This window comes from Stylophora pistillata, chromosome 11 (genome assembly GCF_964205215.1).
Source record: "Stylophora pistillata chromosome 11, jaStyPist1.2, whole genome shotgun sequence".
NCBI lineage: Eukaryota > Metazoa > Cnidaria > Anthozoa > Scleractinia > Pocilloporidae > Stylophora > Stylophora pistillata.
This window is the reverse complement of record NC_142529.1, coordinates 7,445,189-7,467,614: the sequence shown is the minus strand read 5'-3', so window position 1 is coordinate 7,467,614 and position 22,426 is coordinate 7,445,189. Positions and strand designations below refer to the sequence as shown.

At 41.7% G+C, this 22,426-nt stretch overlaps 1 protein-coding gene across 1 annotated transcript in view; it reads left to right on the top strand.

The window, feature by feature from the left end:
* Nucleotides 1-22,426, top strand: part of LOC111335313 (3'-5' exoribonuclease HELZ2) — a 28,484-nt gene that overhangs the window by 900 nt on the left and 5,158 nt on the right. Inside the window, exons 2-13 of the mRNA XM_088737349.1 lie at nt 1,317-1,582; nt 3,544-3,651; nt 4,991-5,381; nt 7,653-7,815; nt 8,195-9,182; nt 10,470-10,871; nt 12,190-12,265; nt 13,435-17,598; nt 18,732-19,208; nt 19,657-19,782; nt 20,647-21,302; nt 21,981-22,220. Coding sequence (XP_088593475.1) covers nt 1,487-1,582; nt 3,544-3,651; nt 4,991-5,381; nt 7,653-7,815; nt 8,195-9,182; nt 10,470-10,871; nt 12,190-12,265; nt 13,435-17,598; nt 18,732-19,208; nt 19,657-19,782; nt 20,647-21,302; nt 21,981-22,220 — 7,887 coding nt within the window. The 5' untranslated portion in view covers nt 1,317-1,486. The remainder of the gene's footprint in view (nt 1-1,316; nt 1,583-3,543; nt 3,652-4,990; nt 5,382-7,652; nt 7,816-8,194; nt 9,183-10,469; nt 10,872-12,189; nt 12,266-13,434; nt 17,599-18,731; nt 19,209-19,656; nt 19,783-20,646; nt 21,303-21,980; nt 22,221-22,426) is intronic.

Genomic DNA, 22,426 nt, shown 5'->3' with positions numbered 1-22,426 from the left:
AACTGGGGGGCACCTACAAAATTCCCTTTTAGATTTTATAAACTGCTCTATGCAGTCTGGCCAAAGTTCTTGCAAAGTGCTGTCCTACATATCAGAACAAAGTAACATGGATAGTGTGCTTTGTAAAAATGAATAGGTACTAGTGAAATTTCAGGGATTACCCAAAAAAATTATTGAGATCAAGGTAACTGTGGGATAGAAGTTGGAATCTTGTCCTTGAAGAGTAACTGCATTCCTTGCCTATCACATACACATGATGTAGTTATACTTTAAGATGGAAAAAGTCACTAGTGACTTCAGACAGAAGGCTGAATTCTCTATCTATCCTATGCTGGGGTGGATCCAGGATTTAGTCAAAGGGGGTTCGGAGAATTGTCCGAGGGCATGCTCCCCCAGGACATTTTGAAAATTAGGTCTTAGGAAACATGATTTCCAGTACTTTGAGGAAAACCACCCATTGATCTGCCCCAGCTATGCATATGATATAGTTATACTTGAAGATGGAAAAAGTCACTAGTGACTTCAGACTAAATTCTCCTTCTCTTCCACCCTTTCAATTATAGTACATGACTTGTTTATGTGTTTGTTATAAAACTCAGATTATTGCAAATCAAGTTAACTTAATGATGGTCATTGACAGTGATCAGAGATCATGCCAATCCTCTGGCCCCTAACAGTGACCAGCATTTTATTTCCTCTTTTAGTATCATCCCTGAATCACACATTGACCCTTTAAATCCTGGGGATAACTAGAATCAGATGTCTCGTCAAGGTATCCCTGCTGAATCAAACATTATGCTGAGGAGAATTAAAAAAAAATGACCCCAAACTCATGGGGATAACTTGAATCAGATGTCTTGCTGAGGTATCCCCGCTGAATCAAACATTAGGCTCATGACAATTGAAAAAATGATCCCAAACTTAAAAAGCTCTTGACTTTTAGCACAACTCTCATTGTCATTGCCATGGGAAATGTCTAGAGAACAGTAGGGAGAATATACTTGCTGATGTTAGGGTGCAAAGGGTTTAGTTGCATGCTATTAATGATTTGTGAAAGTGTAGTGTGATCGTCCGGGTGAGTGTAGTCCTGAGCAGGACTGTTGTCAGTGGTGGTGACTGATGTTTTGACAACCTGGGCGGAAGTCATCATCAGAGTCAAGTGAATAGTTGTTGTCCTCTGTACAGGTTGCCAAACGTCAGTCACCATCACTGACAACAGTCCTTCTCAGGACTACACTCATGCAGTGATCACACTACACTTTCACATGTTACAGCTGAGTTCAAACCATGTACTGTATTAATGATTTATTCCACAGTCTCTATAGAATTCTTGGAAATGGTCTTGGTGGCAAGGTCAGCTGATTGGAAAACTGGAAAGTGCCGTTGTACTGTTCATCTATGAACACATCATGTGTGGGAGACCTTGTATGTGTAGGTTCATGCAAGGTACTAGCTGATAGATACATACTGAAAGGAAATTGTATATATGCAACCAAATTCAACAACTACCATGTCCAATGCTGCAAAATTGTTACAACAGCTTGAGCATCTGAGGAGAAATGGCCACCCTGAAAGTTATCTGGTGAGTGAAATATTAGTGTTTTATTAGCTTTCATGACACATGTTTTGACTTGCAGTGCACATTTTTGCTATAACCTTTTGTCAGTCAGAATTTCCTAAGGGTTAACTGTTCAGGAAAAAATTATAAACAATTTTTGTAATAAGTTTTGAGGTCTTTTTAGAAGACTTGGCATGTACTAACTTTGAACTTGCCGTAATTTAGTTCTCCCACCATTTCTCATAAAAAGAAAATTAATTTTGAAAAACTCAAAATTGATCAAAATCAAGGGTTTCAGTAACTTTTTCCAGAACCTTTTCACTCCCATGAGTGACCAAGATAGAATTTCTCCTCACAGTAATGATACAATATCCAGCAGACAAGTGATGAGAATAAAGGAAAATGTCAATTAGAGGTAATTAGTTGATCCAATACTGATGTAGATAATAGCTGGAAGCCAGGAAAATTACCCGGCTGTGAACGCGATTTTTCCGGCTGTAAAGTACTACTTCTTTCTCCAAAATGTTTTTAAATGTTGTCAGAAGATTGTTATTTATTTATTTTATTTGTTTACACCTTCATTGCTATCTAACCTGAACTGAGAGGATTGCAAACACTCCATTTAGTCCGATGATCGCATCATTTGCATCACATTGTCCATTTTGCAGAATCAATGGCCAGCGGTATTTGTAACTCATGTATGCCAAATTGTGTATCTCTGACGGTTGAAATATTATTGCTTTATAATGTCAGAGAGCAGTTATGTTCACTACGTAATAATTGAAAGGGTGTTTGAAGATCAGATATTTGATTTGTGAAACAATGCGGAAAGAGAGAAATTGTGTAGAATCAGATCTAAATTTTATTGTTCATCAGTTCTTTAAATTTCTTACGGGAAAAATTGAAACAAATGCTGAGTCTTGAAACTATTTGCGTGTAATCTTAATTATCATTCTGGGTTTCAGTTAACTAAATTTTAATAAACAATAAAAACAGTTAACAGTCCAGTTCATCATAACTTTATTACCTATTACCTGATAAAATTCTGTCCTGAATGCCCTTTATTTTGCCCCCGAAATCAAGGAAAATGCATCTCCAAGAATATCCATTTTCAAAATTTCCCAGGAATGCCCCCGGACCCCCCCCCCCCAGGTATAGTGTACCAAAGGTATGCTAGAGTGGGCCTTCAACCCAAATACCCACCTCATTGCTAGATTCCCGCCTGTTAAGAACTTTAGCTACATCCTTGCCAATACCGAATTCTCCAAAGTAACTTTATAAGAATTGTATAGCAGACAGTAAGTAGAATTATTAATGAAATCTTGGGAGTGAAAGGGATAAATAGCTGCTGATGGTGTAACAGGTGGCCGAGCCTTAACCTTAAACTCCCGTGAGTGACCAAGACAGAAACTCTCCTAACAATGTCAGTACAATATCAAGCAGACAAGAGATGAGAATAAAGAAAAACATCAATTAGCTGATTATTGGTTGATCCAATACCAAATTCTCTGCACTAACATCGTAAGAAATGTATGGCAGACAGTAAGGAGAATTTAAATGAGATCAGCTGGTAACTGGCTTTTATTGAAACTCCTGATCAAGAGATCCACCATCACTTGGTGAGATCTTGTGTTTCTTTGAACAGAATTCAAATGGAACCTGTTGTAAATCTTCCCTCTCTCCTCCCCCCCCCCAGCAATGAGTGCTCAAGAGCAGATAGGAACTAACATTAGAATTTGTACTTCTTTGAAGAAAATTAAAATTGCACCTGTAATAAATCTTTTCCATCTACCTCCCCACTGCAATGAGTAGTAAGGAACAGATTGAAACTGGTTGAATTGAGAAAAAAGGAAAACAACTCAACAGAATCAATGCTAATTCAAAATATTTTCTTTCACTTTTGTACAGTACTTAGCATAGCATTCCGTGAGACAAAATATTTGATAAACATCAGGCATGTTTTTTTTTTTATTATTTATTTGTAGATGGTTGAAGTAAGTGGGAATCACAGCATTCTTTGTGATGAAAAACTCTATGTTCCTCACATTGACAAGAACAAGCCAGTCACCTGGACTTTTACGGTTGAATCAAGTGTAAGTTGCTTCTTTTCATCTTTCAGACTGTGAATTTTAGGATTGACATAAGGATTCCAAAAGAGGCTAAAGACATAAAGGGAAAGCTTTTGAAACAAAGTTAAGCTGCTTAGCACAAGGCTGTGCTCTAAGAAAAATTGAAGGGAGCCCAGTGCTCTGAAACTGTGAAATCCAGGGTGCCCAGCATATGTTTTTTTTTATGAAAAAACTAAGATTCCTGAGTTGCCCAAGAGCAAAAGTAGGGCGTTTGGGGCCACCGGGTGCAGCTAGACCACAGCCCTGTTGCAGGACTGCACTCCAAACCATCTTCTGCTGAACCCTTTGACATCTAAGAGTGACTAACATCTAATTTCTCCTTACAATATCACAGGGGTTTCAATAAGTTTTTGCACAAGTGGGTACTTAAGAGCAACAGGCGGGTACATTTGGCGAAGGCCCAAAGGCCTTCAACCCTATGGGGGTCGGGGGGCATGCTCCCCCGGAAAATTTTGAAGTTTTAGACTCTCGCAAATGCATTTTCAGGTCTTTTTTTGTTGCTTTGTTGTTTCATGTATTTTCTCACAAGTCAACTAATTCAAACAAATTTGAAGAGAATTATGTGACAATAAAGTAGTCACAGTCAACTATTTCTATTGAGGTGCTACTTTCAACACTTTCACAACTGGTATCTTTAAAATTGTCTAAGTTTAATGTAGTTTTAGCTCAGGGTTAATCCTTAAATCCAAAAAAAATTTAATCTATTCTATAGAGAAACATGGTTATATTTTAGTCACATATATCACTATTAAAACACAGAAGCAACTTAAACAGTGTATGTAACTGGGTGTCTTACATCACTTATATCAGTCTGTAGCCACTTAATTTACTACCCGCTACCCGGCTACTATTGAAACCCCCAGATATCACCCCTGATGTCACCCCTAAATCACACATTAAGGTCAGGAGAATAAAGGAAATAATCACCAACTACAGAATCTATTGATCATAAACAAATTCTCCTTGTCAACACCTAGGAAATGTATAGAGAATAGTGTGGAGAATATGCATACTGATGTTCAGGTGTAAAGGGTTAACCAAACATTTTTATAGAAGTTATGAGTTTTGAGTGGTGTTTTAAGAAGGCTCATAGCAAACACTGGAAAACATTTATTACCTCAAACAACTCTCTTGATAAGAAATCTTGACGTCCATTGGTTTTCCAAAATCGTGACCTGAGTTAGACTTTATACACTTAAACAGCCCAAAGTGAATATGTTCTAGAGGTGCTGTACTTGAGGTTCCTTCACAATTGAGTTTTGTAGGTATGTTATGATAACTGTGTAAAATGGTTATCTTCCAGAGTCGTGTCAGTCAGTGGTGTAGGTTGCGCCATGTGTTCACACTCAATCCATACCTCCCAGAGTTCAGCATTGTCCAGGTGAATGCTAGTGATCAACCAGGGGTGCCTCTAAGGGCAGAGTGTCAAGAGTGGCAAAACACCACTGGCCGTCCAGTTACAGCATACCAAATCACGTTCCGTTTTGTATCTGCACACTATGGCAGCTTTCAGCAGCGAGTTGTGTTTGATTTTGCTGAGCAGCCATTGGTTTACAGGCAGCTTGAAGTGGTAGTAGCCCCAGAAACTGATTTATTGCATACAATCCAGTATCCTGTTGTCTGTGAAGATGACAGCGAGTTATCCTGGCTTGGAACAGGTCAAGTTGTGCCTTTTGATCCAACTGATATTAAAGGTAGAGTATGCCAATGGTATTATGATACAAAGCAAATATTTGCCTGCTAAACTAAAGGCTGTATTTTTATTCAATTATACACTTACCTAAATGTACTACTGCCTAAGAAATGAATGTAGCTTGTTGTCAGAGTGGAACTGAAATCCAGGACGACCAGATTGTGAGTCTGATGGCCTCACCACTCAACCAGGCCTCATGTTGTGGAGTCAATGATTATATCTTATTAACCAAGCGTAAGGGCCGTACTGGGAGAATATTGGCCCGAGGTCTTGTCAGTATGGACTGAGCGTAGTGAGGTACATCCAAAAAAGACTGAGGGCCGATATTCTTCCAGTACGGTCCCGAGCAAGCTTGGTTAATAAGAGATTTATTATACGACTGAAGTTCAAATGGGACACAAATGCGGTATCATTCGGGACAGTGCCCGGTCCAATACTGAGAGAATATTGGACCGGCAATAGAGCATTTTTATTGGTTGATTTTAGTTCTTGGCCCTCTGACTGCCCGAGTCGTGTAATAAAATGATTTAATGTCCTATCTATTCTTAGAATTGAAATTCTTTTGTTACAGTTTAATTCAAACTAATCACCAGCATACCTCATGATTTTTGTCTTGAAATCTTTACTTTATTCATTAACTCCAAAGATCTGATGGTTAATTCTCCCCTCTAACTGCTACACATTTCCTTGTAAATTACAAGAATTAGGTAACAAGATAACAACTTTTGCCCTATGAGTTTTAGTATTCTCCTGACCTGTCTCATGCTGGATACTAAGGATGGGTCGATACCGATACCAAATATTCGATACCAGCGATACCGAGGTGGGATCGAAAAATTTCGATGCTGCACGTGACCTACCGCCTTTAAATCTCCTGCTACTAACCGCTGACAAGCAGCCGGAAAGACTCCGGGCTCGAGATCGTGCATATGTACATTTGGGTGTAGTGTTGCGCGGTGTACCGGTCAAAGTGGCGGTTTCTTCCATTCCCTAGTGTAGCTTACAGTTCTTGTTGATGCTACGTCTTGAAACTTTTCGAACTCGCGCTCGGTTGAAGCGACTCGAGGAGCCGTTTGAGGTTTGTGATTTGTGAGTGAGTTAGCGAGGTTCGACCAGAAAAATAAATAAAAATACATGGGAAGAAGGCCCGAGCGGTGATAAACATACAAGACAGAATTAAAGACTTACAAATGTTTTCCTGACTGTAGCGCTGAAGCATAGGTTGAGAGTCTGAGATTGGCAACGAAACGGCGAGAAAGTAATTGAAAAAATATTCGCGAGCTAACAAGCCATACCGTTTGATTAGCTCTAAAAGCATGCATAAATGATAAGCTACAAAAATTCGCACGTAGAATCCTACACCTAGGGCGCTTTCTATTCAACAAAAATCACCGGTTCAAAATCTCGGAACTTTAGCTGGCCGAATGGAACGCGTCCCTTTCGATAATGCGGGAAATTCCATTAAAGAGGGTGCACTCAAAACGTATTCCTAAATTTTCGCAAAATTTTCCCAGAAGTTTTACCGTTCCATTCAATTTAGGACCGGAATTTTTGGTCGAATGGAAAGCGCCCCGTATTCCTAAATTTTCGAAAACTTATCCCGGAACTTTTCCGTTCCATTCGATTTCAGCGCCTCTAGTACAACATTTCACTGTGAAATAGGACCCGATTTTATTAACTGTTGATGTAAAGTCACTCGTACAACGGCAACAAAATCACAACTCACAACAATCCAGGCATGACAAGAACATATCTGGAGTAACGAAAATGAGTCGCAAACTCTGCCTGCTTACTAAAGAAAAACCTCGAGCGAGAAAAGCACTGAAAAAGGTTACATAGTTCTAAAGCATGGCACCCTGTATGGTCCTGTATGCTTGGAGGTCTCTGATGTATCGAGTATTGAAGCGCAGGATCCATAATAAGTCGGGCACCCGTGGTTGGTTATTATCAGTATTATTAGTAAGTAGAAAGATTATACCATTGCGGTCTTCTTCATTTCCTCGGGAAAATTAAAAATGAGTCCCAATAAATTAGCCTCGTTTAGTCACTCAGATCACGTGACTTACCATCTATTTCAATGACGTCATAGTATCGGTATCGATATCGATATCGATATCGAAGAAAAAAGTAAATATCGTACTCGGTATCGTATCGATTCGAAAAAGCCGTATCGGCCCATCCTTACTGGATACTGTATGGATATTATAGGGAGAAGTGACCTGTTAATCATTTCTGGGAGTTACAGAGTTAAAGTATGTATACCTTTTTCCAGTCCTAAGGAAATCCGCTTATCATCTCCCACCTGCCCTTGGTACAGCTCTAGAGTTGGGTCATTTTGATCATCTGGAGGAACGCCTAACTCGTGGGATGTACAAGCAGCGTTTGCACATGCTCCTTCACATCGAAGAATTTGAGCGTCGACGACAGATGACGAGGTAGAAAATTAATAATATTCTTACTTCAGTCATGTTTGTAGAATACCAGTGATAGCCACAACTTTATAAAAAAAAAAATTAATCACATGCTAGATTTGAGTGGTAAAACCATCGAAATTAGCCGAACTGTAGGAACTGTGAGCGTTAGTTAAATGTTTTTTTTTTACACTTAACACCCTAACATCAATCTGCATATTCTCCCTACTGTTCTCTATACATTTCTTTTAGTACTAGCAAGGAGAATTTGTTTAATAATCAAGAGCTCCTTAGTTGGTGATCATTTTCTTTATTCTTGTGACCTTAATGTGTGACTCGGGTGATATTGTGTGGAGGAATTAGATGCAAGGCACTCTTAATTTTATGTGCTGTTCTATTCCAGGCTCACCATACACTGCACAGATCTTCTTTATTGTACTCAGCCATGTGCTACTGACCCGTCCCAGCTTACTATTGTCCTTCCCGTCCATGAGGAACTCATGGATGATGCGACTCTCCTAATCAAACGTGGAGGCCATGCTCTGGTTAGATTCCAACCACGCGGCATGCAAAATACTCTCCTGTACGAGGTGTTAGTAGAGAGTTTGAAGAAGAATCGTGTATTACTGCGTGCTAGTGCCGCACTAAAGGAAAGGCTCAGATCTAAGGGGCCGCTTCCAGCTTCTGTTTGTTTTCGTTTCGTGGACACATACCAACACATGCACTCAGCAATAGAGAATGTCAATTTAGATGTTGTATTCCCGGCTGTTCCGGAAGGAATTAACGAACAGTGGTCAAATCCCTCGACGTGTGCCAAGGTGCTAAACGAATCTCAAACCTATGCCCTGAAAAAGATGTTGTCACCTCAGCCGGGACCTCCTCTGTTGATTCTGGGTCCATTTGGTACAGGAAAGACCAGGACAATTGCTGAAGCTATAAAGGAACTTATCTCGATTCAGTTAAAAAGCTCAGCGAACTATCGAATTCTTCTTTGTACGCATTCCAATAGCGCAGCCGATCATTACATCAAAAATCATCTCCATCCTTTCCTAACAACCTCAAATATTTCAGCTTCGAGATTCAAACCCTTGCGCATTTGTTGGGAAAATCGTTTTGTTAGCACCGTCTCAGACACAGTGCTTCAATATTGTCTTCTGGATTTGCACAGTGGAAAATTCGCAATGCCTAACATGGATTCACTGATGCAACACAGAGTTGTGGTAACTACTCTAGTCACGGCAGCCTCCCTGGCTAATCTTAATCTGCGCCCTGGATTTTTTAGTCACATCTTTATTGATGAAGCTGCTCAAGCTATGGAAGCAGAAACGATCATCCCGCTGTGCTTTGCAGGACTCAATACACAGGTGGTCCTAGCAGGAGATCATCTTCAGGTAATAATGTGTAATTATTATTTGTATCAGAGCATTTTTCAATTGACTGTTGTAAAGCTGAAACTAAAGTAATCCTACAGCCAATCATAATGAGGTTTGCGTCATCATCAGCCAATGAGGAATCAAATAAAACCAGGCGGGAAAAAAACCGCGGGAAAAAGCACGGAAAAACGCGAGTGATCAAGTGGTGATTGGTTTTAGTTTTGCATCTGATTGGTGGAAAGATTGGCGTGAGTTTTCTGGACCAATCACAGACCGAATAAAGCAAATTCAAAAACAAAGAAATCTGATTACATTCGACTCTCAATTGAAATTACTGTGAGATACAATGAAATATATGAAGTTCATATATTTTGAACTGCGGTATTAGATACGTATGATGCACGATCCTCGCAGTAGATAGAGCTATTTAAGCAATAGCGAAAATCAGACCTGAAAAAAATCAGGCCTGTACGGGATTCGAACCACTGACCTCTGCGATACTAGTGCAGCGCTCTACCAATTGAGCTAACAAGCCAACTGGGAGCAGGCCGTTAAGTTGATTCTTAATAAACCCGTGAAAGTGATAAATCAGATACAATGAAATATATGAAGTTCATATATTTTGAACTGCGGTATTAGAAACGTATGATGCACGATCCTCGCAGTAGATAGAGCTATTTAAGCAATAGCCAAAATCAGACCAGAAATCAGAAAAAATCAGAAAATCAGAAATTACTCTCTTGATAATAGCGTCAAGCTACGAGTGAAAATGAGTGTGTGACATCTCTGTACTCTCCTTAGAGAGCTAGAACGTGAATCGTACTTCATGAAACATTTCGACACTTTTCATTCCTTTTTTTTTTTCGCAGAAATTCACATGCACGGGTAAAAGTAATTAACAACTCGCGTTCGGTTTAAATTTTCATCTTTTTTTGTTGAAAATGATACACGAGTTTTTTTACACCAATCACATCACAGTGCCTAGTGGAGCGCTTTTCGATTGAGTGTCGATAAAACAAGACCGTGGCGTCATTTACGGCCAATCAAAAAATAGGAAAATATCACGAGCAGCCAATGAGAACTCAAATTGAAAAACGCAAAGGGCGGGAAAACTTTAGTGACCATGTCGAGGTTGGTTTTAATTTTGAATCTGATTGGTTAAGAAAACGGTGCGAGGTGTGTGAACAAATCACATAGCGAAGTAAACAAAACCAAGGAAATTGCTCTAAAGCGAAGCCTATGTAATCCTGGGTCACTTTTCGGCATACTGAAAGATGAAAATTTATTTTTTTTCTTTTCCTTTAGCTTAACCCGCCAATCATGTCTCTGGTCTCTCAACGACTGGGTCTTGGTCGCTCTCTCTTAGTACGTCTCCATGAGCTGTATCCATCAATGTCACGATGGAAGGTCCGACTGCTTCAAAACTACAGAGCCTATGATGATATTGTGGACGTCCCATCTCATTTGTTTTACCAAGACACGCTTGTTGCTGAGTTGAAGCGCCCTCGTGACCTACCGTATTCTATCGTCTTCTATGGTGTACATGGACAGGAAGAAATCGCAGATGATCCACCGTCTTTCCTAAACAGAGGAGAAGCGGCAGAGGTGGCTGATCGTGTGGAGGAATTGATTAATCAATGGCCAACTCCTTTCTGGGGAGAGGCTGACCCAGCGCGCATTTGTGTACTCTCTCCGTATCCAACACAGGTACCCCAGCAGCATATTTGTTATAAATCTAAAATGTTGTTGTCCCAAGTATCGCAGAATCTTCAATTGTATAGTACCGTGGTCGTCTAGTTGAGGGTAAAGTCCTTTAGAGGGTGGTGCAAGATAAAGATCATTTGGTTCTATCATTTTGGTTGATAATTAACAAATGGTAAACACCACAGCGTACACTACTGAGTTATGGATGCACGCGGGGGGTTGCTAAGCACGAAAGAAACGTATCGCCTCGAGCGACTCTAGCTTCTCGAGTGCTTAGCAAACCTCCCAAGTGCATCCATAACTCAATAGTGTACGCTGTGGTGTTTACCATTTGTTTTATAACATAACATTGATACATTGTAGTTAAAGAGTTCCCTTTTATTTAACAAATGTTACGTGACCAGAAAAAAACAAGCGCGCGCGGGAAAATAGTCTTTGCATTTCCTCACGTCAGCAGCGTACACCCATGGGAAAATGGGGGAGGCTAAATTGACCAATCAGAGCGCGCGCTTTACTTTGGTTATGTTATAATGTAAATTGGCCACCGTAGAGTCTCTTAAGCTGATGAGTTGATCGGTAGCACCTTGTCAGAGCGACTAAGGGGTAACGTTCGAAACGTCAGTTTGAGAATCTCTGTACGGTGGCCAATTTATACTATCAACACAGTTGATAAAACAAATTATTAGTTGAGGCTATAGTCCTGTAAAGGACCGTTATCATCGACCGAATACATCATGACTTGTTCCTATGGAGCAGGTTGACCTGCGATGTGGTGTGCAAAGGTTCTGGCAATAAAACATGCCAAAATCCTCACAGACCTTTCGCACGCAAATTGAGTGTCTAAAGTAAACTTAAATGTATTGGTCGTTTGCCTAACTTTGACTTGTGATTGGTCTAGAAAACTTGCGCCACCTTCCAACCAATCAGATGCAAAACTAAAACCAATTAAGGTTTTGAGAAATGCGTTTTCGAGCGTTTCCAGTAACTTGCAGTTAATCCTTTACCCCGTACCCGTTGTGATTACGGTTCGTAGTTTTTCGACAATAAAATGTAAAACTGCTCTACACCCCTTACACCCAAATATCAGTATGTGCATTCTTTCCATACTGTCTTCTATACATTGCCTAAGGCGCTAACAAGGAGAATTTGTTTAACAATCAAGAGCTACTTTTGTTGGTGACCATTTCAGTGTCAATGCCTTTCTTGAACGTGTTTCATCTCTTAAGCAGCAAGGGAAACGATTTTTCAAATACCGCCGGAGCACACTAGTTCTTCAGCGAAAAAAAGATATATGTGGTGCTTTTTTTGTTTTATTTTGTAGGTGAGAGAAATCAGAAGACTCCTGCGAGCCAAATCCTTGAGCGGCGTTAAAGTGGAGGGAGTAACTAATGTGCAAGGTAAAAACCTCCTGTAATATACGAATTGATTACAGATAAACCTAATGAATGATCTTTCTCTCCCACGAGTTTTCTGTACCGATGTTGATAAAGCAATTGATCACGGAAATGATACTGACTGGCTGCCCTTGTTATGATAAACTACGACTACATAGAGTAATTCTCAATGGAGTGTCGAAAGTAAATCGGTATTGCTTGGTTTTTATTTACTTCGTTCTGTGATTGGTCCAGAAAACTTACGTATAGACCAATTAGATTCAAAGCTAAAACCAATCCCAACTTGGTCACCCGCGTTTTCCCGCGCTTTCGGCAGTGTGAAGAGTAATTCGGGATTGCTTGGTTTTTATTTACTTCGCACTGTGATTGGTCCAGAAAACTTGCGTATAGACCAATTAGATTCAAAGCTAAAACCAATCTCAAGTTGGTCACCCGCGTTTTCCCGCGCTTGCGGCAGTGTGGGGAGTAATTCGGGATTGCTTTGGTTTTTCTTTCCTTCGCACTGTGATTGGTCCAGAAAACTTGCGTATAGACCAATCAGATTCAAAGCTAAAACCAATCTCAACTTGGTCACCCGCGTTTTCCCGCGCTTTCGGCAGTGTGGGGACTAATTCAGGATTGCTTGGTTTTTATTTACTTCACACTGTGATTGGTCCAGAAAACTTGCGTATAGACCAATTAGATTCAAAGCTAAAACCAATCCCAACTTTGTCACCCGCGTTTTCCCGCGCTTTCGGCAGTGTGGGAAGTAATTCGGGAATGCTTGGTTTTAATTTACTTCGCACTGTGATTGGTCCAGAAAACTTTCGTATAGACCAATTAGATTCAAAGCTAAAACCAATCCAAACTTGGTCACTCGCGTTTTCCCGCGCTTTTTGCAGTTTGCTTGTTTGTACTTTGAGGTCTGATTGGCTTCTTATAATATCTTGCTTTGCTCTGATTCGCTCTTGTGATTACACTGGTTTTGATTGTACGACACTCAATCAAAATGCAGTCTATTCTAGAGCTCTTTTGGTATGAATAAATGTCTAATAGCCTATCACTATAGTACTCGTTGAGAAATTTCTACTCTAGTAAACAATCAAAACTGCTAGAATGACCTCGAAGTAGCCTCATGATTGCTGTAAGCGTAATTGCTGACTGATACAAGGAAGTTTTTATTTCCTCTACAGGGTTGGAGTTTGACATATTATTCATTAGCACAGTGAGAACCCACGATGCCTCTACTGCAGATGACAGCAGCAAAAAGAACATGGGGTTCTTGTCTGATCGCAAGCTACTGAATACCGCCATCACTCGGGCACGGTATCGCCTTGTTATCATTGGGGACCCTGTGGCACTTTGCTCCACTGGGGAGTGCGGCGTGGTTTTCAGGATGATCCTTAATAGGTGTAATAGCAATAAAACCTTTCATTACCGCTTATCTTTTGACATGGTCATCAGGATGACGAAAGAAGCTAAGAGTGAAAGAGAGAACAAACCGGTGCAAAAGCAAGCCCCGACTGCCTCAAGTGTACCAATGAGAAACGGCCCGCGGTACATCCCAGCTGTCAACGCAGTCCCTCACATATCAGCCCCCGTTTTTCCAAGAGGACCCATGCCAGGAAACCACAGGAATGTCCCCTATATACAAGATGGTCCACCCTTTGGAATTTATGGTCCTTTTCCAGGAAGACCTCAGATTTTCATCCGTCCCCAAGGCCCATTTTTAATGCAAAGACCACCCGTCCCTGTACCCGTGCATTCTGTCCCCTTTGTTAGAAACCCCCCTCAGCAACATCTACCTAATGGTTTTGTGCCTCAGCCAGTGCTGCCACAGCAGATGAATCTACAACGTCAGTCAGCTCCCTGGGGTGTAACCCAACAAGCTGTACCACATAACCCTCGTGTTGAAGTGTTGTCAGCACAGAACGGAACTGAAAACATCCGTTCTGCTTCGCGTAGTTCAACACCTCCTTCTTCGTTCCATTTGCGCGATACAACCCCTAATGTACAGCGGGGTGAAACAATCAATCAGCCGAGCTTGACCTCAGGAGAACCCCCGATGGCACTTCTATCGTCGCTTCAATCTAGGTTGAAAGAAGTGCTGTCTGAAGAAAGAGATTTGTTGGATACGTTGAAAGCTTCCTCAAAATCTTCCACTTACTCTGCCATTCAAGAAAACATTGATAGACAGATAAGTCTGAACGAGAAGGAAAGTGTAGTTCTTCAGAAGCGCATATCGCTTCATAGCGCCCTTAGCAGTCTCCTAGAAGGTGGGGAATCTGAAAGTAACCTTAGTGACAATAGTGGATTTGACGCTATTGAGAGTTCTGTGGCACGACTGAACCCTGATGACTCGGATGGAATCTACACAGAAGAAGATTACGAAGATTCTGAGACAGAAGCTTGGTTCAATGCACAACAGAAAGATCCCATCGTTCTGGATTACATCAAAGCGTTTGAAACTTTGACATCCAGAACTGACAATGATTCCGAAGAAAGAGCCATTTCTCCTCCAGTATCAACCAAAGACAGCTGTTCGCCTGTTTCCAGTGACAGTACCTCAACGTCTATTGGCGAGAGTCAGGAATCCTCATCCTTACATGGATGGATCTTACAGCCCAGTGAGAGTACAGTTTACATTGAAAAATACTCCATCAACGAAGAACACATGGAAAGGGAAGAGGCACAGTCCAGAGTAGCTTCAGGTGAACTTGAGGCTTGTGCTCTGCAAATTGATAACCGCAGTGACGGTAGCACCGCCACTGCTAAGGTTTGTGATCCAGACAGACCTGACATTCGCATCAACAGCCGCACTGACATAAACAGAGCTTTTAATGGAGATATGGTCGCTGTGGAGATCACCAACAAGGACCGAGATACAGGTGATCCTCAAGGTAAAGTTGTGGCGATTCTGAAGGAAATTCACCCCAGGAAAGTAGTTTGCCGTTTGGACAGCCAAGACAGGAATGTGATGACGCCCATTAACAGATGTAACTCCAAGTTTGTCATCTTGCAAAGCAGAGACCATCAAGGGCAGACTGGAGTGGCTGTTTTCGCGAGGAGAGATGAAAGAGTCAATGTGACAAGTTTTGTGACGGAAACGGAAGGGAAGTTGTTTCTGGTGCAGCTCATGAAATGGGGAGCAAGTTACCGCTACCCTCTTGGCTTCGTTGTACATTATTTCAAGGAAGGCGGTGATCCACACCTGTGCATCCCAGTGTTGCTCGCAGAACATGGCGTTCACAAACCACATGCGAAAAAAATCCAGAATGAAGCCAAGAAAGAGTTCCCTCCCAAATGGAGGATCCCCGAGACAGAGCGCTCAAAGCGGACGAATTTTGAAAATGTGTTCAGCATTGATCCCTCTTCTTGTGTTGAAGTCGACGACGCGATGAGTGTTTGTTGGAATCAGGACGGAACTTTCAAAATTGGCGTGCATATTGCAGATGTGTCTTTCTTTGTGACCAAGGATTCCACATTGGACAAGGCTGCCCTATCACATGGATCCTCTGTCTATGGTTCTAATGAGGCGTCCTACCACAATTCCATGCTGCCATCCTACGTCAGCAAACAGCTTTGCAGTTTAGTTCCTGGTGAAGAAAGGTTGGCAATTTCAGTTATCTTTCACCTAAATGAAGAAGGAGTAGAAGTTGTGCAACCTGAAATTCAGCGCAGTATCGTAACGTCTTGCTGTAAGCTAAGCTATGATCAGTGTCAAGATGTTCTTGACGGTAGGAAGGTCGACAACATCCCTGAACACGTTCAAAAGGGCGCTGGTATCCTGGGTCAACTTTCTTTTAAAATGTGGGCGCGAAGAGTGCGTCAAGGCTATGCGTCCTTAGAACACGTGGTCATTAAAACAGGCATGTTGTCTTCCCAAAAGATAGTAGAGGAGTTTATGCTCTGGACTAACCGTGCAGTTGCCGAACTACTGCTGCAAAGCCCTCTCGCGAAAACACTGGTACCATTGCGTCGACAGTTGGCCCCTAAGACCCATCTTTTGAGAGAGATTAACGACTTCTGTATCGAGAATGGTATGGAACCGAGGCAATACCTAGGTCTGCAATGCATAAGTGAAATTTCCGACAACGAAGCTCATCAGCGCAGCGAGGACTGTGTGACCATTGGCTTGAAGACGTGGGAGACCGTATCTGCAGCTTTAGATGAAAAAGATATCGGAAAGGTAACCATGGCAATACTGAAGCATGACAGCAAAGCTGGTGTTGGTAAAATTCTGAGTCGTTTAGCGTCCATCCAAGAACAAAGCGGCTACGTTGTGTCCTCCAGATTACCTCCTGAGCAGCAGCGCCATTTCGCTCTCAACGCGCCTTCATACACGCACTTCACGTCGCCAATAAGACGTTATATGGACATTGTTGTTCATCGTATTTTGCTGGCTGTTCTTGAAAATCACAACATGCCTTACACAGAGGAAGAAGTGAAGAGTATTTGTGAGACCTGTCAGATGATGTCGTCAAGGATTTTCATGTTTGAGAATCAACTGGCATCAGTGTCGAGGGCAGATATGATAAAGAGCGACTCCAAGTGGAGGCTTGCTAAGGTAGACTGCCTTGCACCAGACTATATACTGTTAGGAGGGGATGAAGTCGAGCATATTTCTTCTTTCAACCGCTGTGTCAGGATCCATGATTGCAAGCCGACACATCGGGAATGGCTGTCAGAGAAGGAAGAGTTGGTCCTTCGATGGAATATCTTAGAAATTAACGCAACAGGCCAAAGTGTAAGAACGGAGTGCAGCCAAGAGGATGTCCCCGATGATTTTTCATCTTCTACACAGCTGGAATCTTCCGCTGAAGTCGCGCGACAGCTTCTGGAGATGCCGAAAGAGCTTTGGTTTAAATTTCTTCAGGGATTTCGTTCTGAAGATCTCCATCAAATGAACCAACAGCGTCAAATGATCGATGCAAAGGCCGTGGTCCGCCTTGAGGAGAAACCGTTGAGTTCTAGTTGCAACAATGCTCCAGAAGAATCCACTCTAATAAATTCACCTGGCTGTCATCAAGATTTGAGCGCGCATACCAACTTCTACCAGAGAGGAAAAACCATTCCCGTCTATTTAGATGCTGAAGTACACCGTGGTCTCCCCCGGCCAAGCATCCTAGCGGTGAGATTTACCGAGTCGATCGTGTGCTGTTTGAGGCATCGCCGTCATCCTAATAAGTCCTTTGGAGTTCCACAGATGGTGCCGACCAAAGCAACGTACAGTGACGCAAAAGAATATCAGACAGTTCTGCTGCCACTGCTCCAGTGCGAAGCAGCCACATCCAGTGTCAATTCGGATTCAACTGGTCAAGTTATTCTTCAAAATGTTTCTGTTCAGTGGAATGGAAGTGAGTCAGTTCTTTCAAGTATTAGTATCTCTATCAGGTGAAACAGGAAGGTGTCGTTTGTATTGTCACGAGCATGGGGCAAATTAAAAACATCCCAGTCCCCTACGAGTTGAAGGAATCAAACCACAGTCTTGCAGGTTTCACGGTCCGACGGGGGGAGGGGGGGGAGGGGAGGTGCTCGATTGTTCTATATCTCGTGGGGTACCCAGATTTTTCAGTAGTCGCACGCTCGTTAAAAGACGAAAAGCGTCAGTCTTTATTTTACATGCGAGCTCAAGAACTATCATCTGTCAAATTATCTGTTGTAGTAATCGTGGGAGATATTGAATTGAGACCATTGTTGTTTTTTCAAAGCTGAAACTTCGCGTTAGGGTTACCTTGCACTTCAATCTTTAACCCCTCTTTGCCCAAACATCAATATTTCACTTTCTTCATACTGTTCTTTATACAGACAGAGCTGAATAATGAAATGCTACGTCAGAGGGTGTGAGGTCAACAACGCGGGCTCAAGTGTCCTTGGTCTAAAATTCAGCGAAATTAGTGGAAAATAATAAGAGTTGACTTTTAAAACCGAGGAACTCTGTTTTCGTCGAAGGCACTTTCCTATTTCCAAAGGTTTTAAGGAGAAAATTAATTTTTGAAAACTTTTATGTGGTGTACCAAGTTTTTGGAGGTTGTTCTGTAAAAGAAAAGCGGCAAGGAAAACGATGCCTCGAAGCAACAGAATAGGAAATCAACCATGCGAACGACTCAAAATCCGTGTTTCCGCGGCAAAACCTAGCGCATGCGTCTACGTTGTTCAGCCCTGTCCCTTATACATGTACATTTTTCAGGGTGCTGGGAAGGAGGGTTTGTTTGAAAATCAAGAGCTCTTCCAGCTAATGATCATTTTCTTTATTCTTGTGTGTGATTCAAGGGGGATTATGCGACGAGAAATAAGATGCTAGTAACTCATTAGAGTCTAAGGGTTGCGATGATTTTTCTACTTGTTCGCATCATTTCCCCATTCTTATTAAAAATTGACCGAGGCTTCTTTAGACTACCAAGAATTCCTTTCTTTCGATAAAAATCAAGAAAAAAATGATTCCAATGAATATGAACTAGAGCTCCAATTGAATTTTCATTTATTGCAGATGTCGGCGAGTTTACTCTTTCTAAGATCTTGTGTGTAGCTCGTGGACTTAATCTCTCTACTGGTGACTTCCTGTGTCTACGATGTCACGCTTTACCTTGTATAGTCCATTGTTGTGTCACGCAAGTCGACAGCCGCGATGAGACGGACGTGATTCAGATAGACTTAGTGGACCATCCAGATGGCTTCTCTGTTGATGACTTAAATCAGACTTCGTGGCTGTGTAGTATAGAAGTCATCGAACAAGGGCTCTCATTTCGTCGTATGATAAGCGCAGTTAAGCGCCTTGGCGAAGCCACGGAACTTATCAGAAGTGTTTTCTTGCGAAGGAACATTCCTAAATACCTCGCGCGGGCCCCAATGCTCAAGGGACAAAGAAAGGAAGACACAAAGACTACTCTACACCTCAACCCTGGACAGGAAGAAGCAGTGAAGAATGCTGTGAATTTTTCTTTCACCCTGATACAAGGACCGCCAGGTAAAAACACTCTTCTTAGTAACCAGCTTGTGCAGGAAGCGCTCAGCGAAAACTCAATGAAGGAGACGAGCGAAAGTGAACACGCGTAAAAAATTAATCATGTGCGTGACATATTCCTTGCGCGTGTCAGTCAAACCTATTCGCGCACGGTTTAACAGAGCTACTGCTAGATATGAATAAGTTTCACGATGATCAAGTAGCACTTCCTTTTAACATTTTTTCTTTTTCAAACCGTTCTCAACATTTAAAAATCGCCGGAGGAAACACTTACCATTTAAGTAAAGCTTTTGAACAGTACTTTTGCGTGACTCTATTTCTCACTGTCGCTGGAAAAATTCGTTTTGTACAAGTATTTAGATAAAAACAATACTCCTGTGTGGCGCTGTTTATATTGCCAAAGGAGGCGGTGCTGACCTTTCTAAATTCATCTCTTTTTTTACCTTTGTAGGAACCGGTAAGACCTACACTGGCGTAGAAGTTGCTTGTCAATTTGCTGCCCTGAACAGAAAAGAAGGAAATGGAGGACAGGTGTTATTCTGTGCTCCTTCAAATCATGCAGTGGATGTGGCGGCACGTAAGTTTTGTCAGCCATAACAGATAAATATGTTCGGTAGGGCGAGAGCGCATTTCGATTGATTGACGTAATATCAAAGTCAAAGTAATCACACTAGCCAATCAGGAGAAGGGAAATTACCAAAAGTAGCCAATAAGAACATAGGGTAAAAGTTTGAAGCGCGGGAAAACGATTGGGTGATTGAGAGACGGTTGGTGAACTTTTGATTCTGAGTTTTGAATTTTCTGGACCCACACAGAACGAGATAAATCTAAACTAAACCAAGACTGGATTTCTATTGACACGGTTGAAAATAGCTTTAGGTTATGATTATTAAAGAGTTATTCTTTAGAGATGTTATCTGAAGAGGCAGAGAGCTTATCTGAGAATGGGAGATGGACACGTAAACATCCAAGATATAATGACTAATTCCTCTCGACTGTCATGCCCTTCCTTTTGATTTAGACAAATTCTGGTATTTTGTAATTTATCTACAAAAATATCTGGATTTTAACAACAAATTATACAATAGATAACACCCTTTAGCGGATAAGCTCGTTTACTCTCATAAACTGTTTCCAGAGAAGTTACATGTTTATCTCCGGGGGGATTTTTAGGGGTGAACACTTGTGAGCCCGCGGTGCTGCGTTATTTTGGCGGGCGAACGCTCACAATATTTTTGGAAATATGTGACCTCCATTTCGAATTTCCCAAAGCAGAGGAAGAATGGGGATAGAAGGTATTTTTTAACTCGCCTCTTCCTGGTCCACGGTATCAAACATGGCGGTTCGGCATTCCGTAGGTAGTTGCCAACGTGAATCTGTGCTTGTTAAAAAGACGCTTGTACCGCTGGCTAGATTTGACTATGCTTTTTCTGTTTGCCAGGGATACTCCAGACCACAGGACTGAAAGTGTTACGGATATATGGTAAAACGATCGAGCACCAAACTTTTAAACAGTCACTGAGGACAAACTTGCCCTCAGTACAAAGTGTTATGGATAAGAATTGCGAAGATATATCTTTGCATTTTCGTGTCCGTAAGCGGAGTAATCCGCATTCGTCCAAGCTTAAATCTATTGAAGATGAAGTCATGCAGCTGAAAAAGAGGGCCATAGCGAAAGATCTGGCCAAAAATCAGGAGAGAAACACAAAGGATTTGTGTCTGAAAGTACAAGAGTTCTACCATGTATTAGATAAAGCAGAGCGACACGAAATTGCAGAGACTGGAACGGAAGTAATTCTGTGCACGTGCATCGAGGCTGGGAGCTCACGTGTGAAGCGTCACGCACGTGTCTGTCAGGTCATCATAGACGAGGCCAGCATGTGCCTTGAGCCAGAAAGCTTAGTAGCTCTAAATTCTGCTGGTCAGCCGCTGAAGCAAGTGGTGTTGCTTGGAGACCACAAGCAGTTGGGTGCTGTGATAATGAGTTCTGTCCCGCGTAAGCTTGGTCTTGGCAAATCTTTGTTTGACGTACTCTTTAATGTCCCGAATGCAGGCCAAACCTTCTCCTTGTGCAAGTTACAGACGCAGTATAGAATGGTGAGTGTCATATTTCGTATTTCGTATAGCCTACAGTTCACAACACTAAAAGCTTTTGTGTAGTCGTTCCATATTATTCATATCATTCCATAACAAAGCCTTGGTTCCAAACCTAACCAATTGTTTTCGCCTTTGTTTTATTTTTATCAGTAAACTGTATATGCTTAATGAAGTATGAAGTTATAGGGAAATATTAACTCAGTATTATCTTCCCTCTGCGTTTATTTTTTACCTCAAAATATTGGAGCCTGGGCTCCCTGTGCCCCTCCCCTCGATCCGCCACTGAGTTTGCACTATTTCTGAGATCAATTTTTAACATAGGGTTGGAAAGGGTGTAGTCATTACTAGATGCTTGTATTTCAATGCATGGCCAACAAAGTGGACGGACGACGGATCGAAACAGACCAATCACGACCGACTTATTCCACTTGGGTCTTACAGCCAATAGCATCACGGCAAAACTGACCAATCATTTTACACGAACTGGACTAAGAACATTCTAGTGACAACAACTATTCACTTGACTCTGATGATGACTTCCGCACAGGTTGTCGAAACGTCAGTCACTACCACCGACAACAGTCCTTCTCAGGACTACACTCACCTGGACGATCACACAAAGTGGACGGAATATTTATGTGTAGGACGTCATGATATCTTTGATCTTTCTCTCATCAGCATCCAAGTATTAGGGAGTTTCCTTCAAAACATTTTTATGAAGATCTCCTGAAAGATTCTCCACATCTAACCAAACCAAAACGTGTTTCCAAGGGACTGGTACAAAACTTCTGGCCGGGAGGATCAAATGTCCGCGTCGTCTTTTGTCATGTTGTGGGAACTGAGGAGAGTCCCCAAGACTACACGGGTCCTGAAGGCCGCGAGGAGTCTAAGCACAACCCGCAAGAAGTAAATGTAGTGGTAAGTGTTGTCAGTATGCATATGTAGTATACAGGGTAAGTGTAGGTATGCCTATCCTAAGGTAGTTACTGTTAGCTTCAGGGGAGACTTCCTCTGAACGGGACAGTATCTGTAAAAAATCCAATGACGAAAAAAGAGGCTAGAGTCGAAACTCCGTAGAAAATATGTATTAACTTGTTGAATAACCAAAACATTCGGCTTAAATA